The following is a 7241-nucleotide window of genomic DNA, read 5'->3' on the forward strand; positions in this document are numbered from 1 at the left end:
GCAACTTCTCACGCATATGTTAAAACAGGTTAATCAGGTTGTCTGTAATAATCGTTAGTAACTGAAAGTATGCGATTGCACTCGTGAGGAGTATCTGAACCTGGCGCTGGCTCTCTGCTGGTGGTGTATTTCCTTATTATGATGCTGTAGTCAGCTAACATCCAGTAGCTAACTAACTAGGTGCAGCATGAAACCCACGATAATGAGGTAAGGCGTTACAACACGTATATAATTAAACATAGACTGATATCTCATTGTTTTAAAAGCAGAGCAAAATTACACAAGACTTCACAATTTTCAAACCTACGCAGTTAACTAATAATACACTTAATTGTTAGTCAATATATACACCTGCTAAATGCGGTCTACAAACAACACAGTAGTCCTGCAGTCCTCATGAAGGTGCTCAAGTTCAGTTGTAGTCAAAACTAAAGTTTGATATTGGTAGAAGGTATTTAAACTTTGTGGTCATTGTGGAGTCTGTAGTTTGTAGTACTGCTGGTTTGACTTGCGCTTACAATAGGCACCCCTTTTAACTCATTAATTAAACAAAAAACAGTCCTTTAAATGACCATAAAGTTGCCTTAATTTTCAGTTAGATCCTTAATGAAGGCAGGATGTATTTCAGTGGTGTTTTAAGTTATAATAGTATCAGCTAAGTGCCTAATAATATGGCAACTCAGTGTGTTATACTGTAATATAGAGTTGCAATGATTTGTCAGTTAAATGACACAGTAAGTCAGTGGTCAGTGGATTAATCTGCAACTATTTTCATAATCATATACACCATTTTAAGCGACAAAAAGTCAATTTTCTGTTGTAAATATTTGTCTTTTGTAATAGTAAACAGAAAGCACTGTTGCTCGAACAAAACAAGACATTCGGAGATGTCATTATGTGCTTAATGGTCTTGTGACGCACATTTTTGACCATTTGCTGACATTTAATAGTCCAAAATGTATTGATTATTCAAGAAAATCATTGTGAGATTATGAAAATTATTTACAAAAGGTACAAAATTAGCACCATCTGCTTGCCAAATGCTGTTTAATTATATAAGTGGCTGGTGAAATTTGAACATTTGGTTAGTAGACAGAAAAGTTACACCCCGGTTGCAGCCCTACGTAGCAGTGCTGATGATCTGATGTTTCTCTGTGCCTCATGCAGGCAGTGTGTTCTCCGTGGACCGAGTGGATCATGTCTCTGATCCTGTTCGCCTTCGTGGTTCGAGTGAGGGATGGACTCCCTCTGTCGGCCTCCACAGACTTTGAACACAACCGAGAGCTCCAGGAGAGGAAGCAGCAGCTCAGGACCATCAGCAAGGCACTGGCCCGTTTCCCTGACAGAGGGACCATCAAAGGCCAGGAGCTCAACATATAGTAAGGGCTCAGGAAAAAAAAAACAGTAGCAGACTTTCTGTAATGGCAAAAATGATAATACACAGTGTAGAGCAACTCTGTGTGTGTTGAGTTTGTGATGCTGAAGACAGACAGGATGTTGTCCACTTGGTCACAGGAGCATCCATGCCACGCTGCGTCAGGCTGTTTGTTTACTAAACACCTTTTCTCCTCTCACCTGTTCAGCTTCGTCTCTTCAGAGGGTGTATCCTACATGACCGTGTGCCACTGCAGCCTCCCTGTTGCTAAGGCCTTCTGCTTCCTGGAAGATCTGCGCTGGGAGTTCACAGCATGCTTCAATAGCACTGTTGTTGCCTTGGCAGCCAGACCGTATCCATTTTTGGAATTTGGTGAGTAGGAAGAGAAATATTGTCATCCAGATTTGCTGTTGATATTTTGGGGTTGCAAAGGTTTTTTTTCTGTTTGACTTAAAATCCGATGTGTTGAATGACAAATAAAGCTCCTGTGTTGTGATGCTTTAAACTAAAAATAAATACATTGATTTGTCCTTATGTTTCATTGCTGCCTATTAACAGACAGCACCATCCAGAAGCTGAAGCAGCAGTACAACCAGAGTGGTGGTCCGGCCCTAGAGGTGACCCTGGCAGAGGTCCAGGGGGATCTGAGGATCCATCCACCTCAAGTCATTAACTTGGACGAAGTGGAGCTCACTAACGGCACTGCCAATGGGCACATGGAGCAAGGTCCTGGAACTGGTAAGACTGCTGATCATATGACTACAATATAGCACAAACAGCACAGTGGTTTATTATGTCATGTTTCTGTAATGCAGAAATGAGGAGGGTTCTCAATGTTTTCTCTGTGTTGCATTATTTTACATTATTTATTTTCTATTGTTCAGCAGGTCAGAGTGTAAGACTGGAACCAGTGACAGCGCCAGGCATCCTCTCTCTGGTCCTAAATATCATGTGTGCATCTTTGAACATAATCCGCGGTGTTCACCTCATAGAGAACACATTCCAGGTATGGCCAGTGCCAAAATCCTATCACAGATTACTATAAATCATAAAATAAACAAGATTTTAAAAGAGTTGCAGCAGCGTGAAGCGTAGAAAGAAAGAGTGTCAGACCTGTATCAGGAAGTCAGAGCTAGTTAAAGGCTAAAGTGAACAGATACACTTTTAGCGTCTTATGAAGATACTTAGCGAGCTAGCGTCCCTGATATCTATAGGAAGTGTGTTCCACAGCTTTATGGCGTAACTGACAATGGCCTCATCTCCGATCTTCTTCCGGCTGTTGCTGGGAACCTCCAATAAACCAGCAGCAGATGATCATAGTGTTCTTGGAGGCAAATAGTTAAAAGGGAGTTAGCAATGTAGCTGGGTCCTAGCCCATGTAGGGCTTTGTATACAAGGAAAATGACTTTAAAATGAACTCTAAATGTAATAGGAAGTCGGTGAAGAGCAGCTAAGACTGGCCTGATTTGCTCTCTCCTCTTGGTTCTGGTTAATAGCCGAGCAGCAGAGTTTTGAATGAGCTGAAGTCTCTCAGTGGTGTTTTTGGGAGACAAGTAAACATTGCATTTAAAATAAAGGCACGAATCAGTTTCTCTGCATCTTTATCATTTAGACATGGTTGTACCTTGGCTATGTTTCTGAGGTGGAAACATGATGCTTTCGTCACCTTGTTAATGTGGGACTTTAAGCTTAGATCTGAACCAAAGATCACGCCAAGACTTGTAACCTCGGATTTAATACAGGGAGTCAAATTCCCCAGACTCAAATAAATCTATAAAGGAGTCAGGCAAGTTGATATGTCATAAATTACGTTTTATATTCAACATCTGGCCAGGGAGTACAGATGAAAAGTAGCCTGTTGGCTAAATCTGGCATATTTACAGCAGTGTTCTTTAATATGCAATATCCCTGTTAGTATAATCTGAAATAAATGTGATTTGTCTTTTCTGTCCACAGGATGATTACGAAAGTGTTTGGAATGTTGTGGCATTTTTTCTGGCGTTTGTCTGCTGTGTGCTTCAGGTAAAAGTTGTCCACATTTACACTGCAAGCTGAATCCCACCTGTGTCAATCCCTCTCTGACACTGTGAATGTCCTCTCTGTGTCCACAGTGCCACCTCTACCTGTTCCACTCGTCCCTGAAGAAACCCAAGTCCTTCACTCTCCTGAGTGTGATCGTCCTATGCAACCTCTATCTGCTCGGCCTGAGAAACGTGTGGCAGCTGATCTTCCACATGTCTGTCGCCTCCCTCTCCACTGTCCTCATCCTCACCCGCAAACTGCAAGACAGAACCAATGATTGTGGGGTCTGAGGAGCAGAGGACATTAGACAGCTCTTTCTGTCTCCAGTTTTCAGTGCAGGTGAGAACGACAGGGAAGCAAATGGCTTGATCCACAGGAGTTCTGAAGAACCTACTTGCACTTTGTGTACATTTGCTTCAGAGACTGTAAAGAGAATACAGTGACATGCAGTTCTTTCTGGAACCTTTAACGTATCTGCAAACAGATACAAACAGAGAAGCTTAAACGTGACGTCTGTTGTAGAAGGAAAATGTTTGTGCCATTTGTTTCAAAGAGTTTTTGAAGAAAATGGAGGAGTTTATTCAGTCAGAGTTGCTGACCAAAGTTTTTCATGTAGAGACAAAAATTTCTGTCGAAGCTGGTCATGCTCGCTCACGTTCAGCTCAGTATTATTTCTGCAACCACAGGCCGTTGATTATTTTTACATGATCAGTTTAAGTGACAGTTTGTGATTGTAACAGACATTAGATTTAACTGCTCTTAGATTATTAGCAGACATTTAGGTCTGTCTATCCCACATTGGTGGCGGTGTGATACTTAAATGATGTAGTGCAGTTCGATTTAGGATCAGTGACAGTCAAGTAAAGCAGCAGCTATATTTATTTGTTTTCTATTATTTGCTCATTAGGCTGCAGTAAAAACCTAAAAGGTGTAAATGTAAGCTGTGGATTGTTTCATGCCTTACTGTGTGACAATGCAATTCTTTTAGTTTGTTAAATTGTGTTGACTTTTGTACCGATACTCCGGCAAGTGCTCAGCTAGTCATTGCAAAGGTTCAAATGTAAGGGCTCCATTATTCAATGACTTAATGGAAACTACATTCAATACTGAGGGAATATTAGTCTTATATAAGTGTAAGGCATGATGTTAAGGCATATTATCTTAATATTTTCAATATAGTTTGTCATAACAGGAGACTTTCATCATATCAGCTCCATTTTTGTATCATCAAAACAATTTCAGTTTGTCTGTTTTATCCTTTTCTTCTGATCTCTGCATTGTCAAAACTGTGGGTAAGACTATGAAAGCACTAATTTGATGGTAAATTATTATTAAGATTTGTTGGAGAAAAATGTTTGACTGCACTATTAGACTTAGATTTTTTGTGTTGGTTATGGTAATTGTTCTTGAATATGTTGCAAATTGGGCTCAGCTATTTATATCCTGATTTAAGTTTACTTGGTTCATTTGTTTCGTCTCGCTTCAGGGTTTATAACGCAGCTCCCTATATGTAGTTCTCAGATTGTTATAAACACAGAAATCATATGGTTATAATCTATGTTTAAATAGAACAGTAGCGCTGCTAAATAAATAGGCAAAGTATAAGTCTCCTAGGTATTTTTTTTTTAACATTTTTGTGTATTTAGCTTCTTAGACATTCGTTTTTTTAAATAGCTAAACAGTTGCACAAATGTCAGTTAAAGGGACAGTTCACCCCAGAATCAAAAATACATATGTTTCCTCTTACCTGTAGCTCTATTTATTAATCTAGATTGTTTTGGTGTGAGTTGCAGAGTGTTGCAGATATCAGCTGTAGAGCTGTAGAGGTATCTCCAACACTCAGCAACTCACACCAAAATAATCTCGAATGATAAACAGCACTACAGGTAAGAGGAAAAATATGCATTTTTGATTTTGGGGTGAACTGTCCCTTTAAGTGAGGGAAGTTAATGATTACTTTAACGTGTTTGTCAAACAAGTAGCGCTGTGGCGTTGTGTCCTTTTCATGAGACTATTTAATCATAAAAGTTGGAGGGAATTTTAACAGTAAATAAAAATGTTGCTTTTCATCCGACAATCCAAACGTCCTTCACAATAATGCACAGATAGTTTAGGAAAAGAATCATGTTTAGATTGTAGTTTACAAAGAGTGAGGAAACTACTGAAGGTTTAAAATGTGTAGCTGCAGAAAACACTGTAAATTACTGGGTGTTTTGGTAAATTTCTGAGAATCAGACCGGCTCAGTGACTTTTGATGCTGTGTTCAGCCATACGACAGGAGAGTAAGCTCTTAATTAAATGAGGTTTTCTTGGACAGGGTTGATTTTGAATATAAACAAGTGAAACTTTGTGGTATTTTCTGTGCAGGACTTCGGTGAAGTTGTAATATTTTTGATACAAAGGAGGTTTTACTGACTCATCGTTTCCACTGTAGCCTACAAGTTGTTGACCAAATGAATTGTAAAATAATGTTCTAAAAGATGTAGAACCAAATATTTAATATTTTAACACTTGAATGGAAATGAAGGATAATTTTGTTGATTATGAAGGTTTGTAACATACAGTAGAAATACATCGTACAATTGAAACATGGCAGCCTTCTAGTAATATTTGGTTTCTCTTCTATCAACATCTGAAGTCTTACATGTGATCTGAATTTGAAAATCATTCAGGTTCAGAACCTAAAGCGAGTTAAACAGGACATTTTCTTTATTCTGTTTAATACAAAACACAGTCAGCAGAATGGAGTTATTTGTAATTACACCTACATGAGGTTGATTCACTCGTTTTTGTGGCTGCAACTTGTTTGTAATAAGAGAGCGTAATGGAACAATGTCATTCATTGTAACTGCCAAATACACTGGTGATTAGAGGGCTTTATTTTTCCTGCTGTGGTAAAACTGACATTTCATTAATAAATAGTGTCTTTTTTTTCACTTGTTGAAGTTTGATTTTTATGTCCAAGGTATCAGCATTAAGTCCATATTCAGCAGTGTTCAGACAACATAAAGAATATTTTATTACCTTCATGATTTCCTTTAAGGCCACTTTTAAAATATGTCTAAAGATTATTAAACTGGACTACTGGGCACAGGCCCTCGAACCCAAGTGGCAAGGACACCCTCTGGCCTTCACCTGTAAAATGTCACTCAAAGAGACACGTACCAACCAAGAAGAGACTCAAAATGATCACAAAGAGGCTTAAAACTACTATAAAGAGACAAAAACAGATGCAAAACAGCTGCAGCAAGACATTTAGAGACTCATGATGGTGACAAGAAAATGCAAAATAACCACAAAGAGAAAACTACAAAGAGACACAATACGACCACAAAAAGGGGCAAATGTATGTGTATGGGACAGCAGTATATGATAGGTGTGTGTTTGATATATGTTGATCTCCTGATATGATTTGTTGTGTTCTTAAACAATAAAGAACAAAGTATTAAAAATGGGAAAAGCTATAGGAAACTTGAATCATCAATGTAAAATTATTGATGTATTCTTTCCAGTGTCACACTAGATGGAGCTCTTTCACAGTGTACTAATCTCCATATAAGTTTGTGTCTGTGTCAACTGATGGTTGCTTTATATTGTAAAGCCCAATTCACTCACTCAGAAAAGTTTTAAGTACACCAGACACAAAATAAATGTGTCATATGACCCTTGTCTGACAAGAATTTTTTATCAGTTTTGCATAACTTTTATTTGTTGCTGTTTGAGCATTTAATTCTATTCTAATTTTGCAACTTTTTTTTCTAATTTCACTGAACTATAAAAATACACTGTGGCAAATTCAGGTTTCTCAACTGCTAGAAAAAGCCCAAGAGATGAACTCTGAACC

At 38.4% G+C, this 7241-nt stretch overlaps 1 protein-coding gene across 2 annotated transcripts; it reads left to right on the forward strand.

The window, feature by feature from the left end:
• The first annotated feature begins 68 nt into the window (after positions 1-68).
• sec22c (SEC22 homolog C, vesicle trafficking protein) lies at positions 69-6333 on the forward strand. 2 transcript variants are annotated; one of them, XM_049564561.1, is made up of 7 exons: positions 69-207; positions 1168-1379; positions 1584-1747; positions 1934-2113; positions 2260-2381; positions 3332-3397; positions 3487-6333. In XM_049564561.1, the coding sequence occupies exons 2-7, from the start codon at positions 1198-1200 to the stop codon at positions 3685-3687; spliced, it is 915 nt and encodes a 304-aa protein (XP_049420518.1). In that variant the 5' UTR covers positions 69-207; positions 1168-1197; the 3' UTR covers positions 3688-6333. The 2 variants fall into 2 exon arrangements, with proteins under 2 accessions (XP_049420518.1, XP_049420519.1); XM_049564562.1 differs by having other exon boundaries at positions 2263-2381.
• The last annotated feature ends 908 nt before the right edge of the window (positions 6334-7241 follow it).

This window comes from Epinephelus fuscoguttatus, linkage group LG21, assembly GCF_011397635.1.
Source record: "Epinephelus fuscoguttatus linkage group LG21, E.fuscoguttatus.final_Chr_v1".
NCBI lineage: Eukaryota > Metazoa > Chordata > Actinopteri > Perciformes > Serranidae > Epinephelus > Epinephelus fuscoguttatus.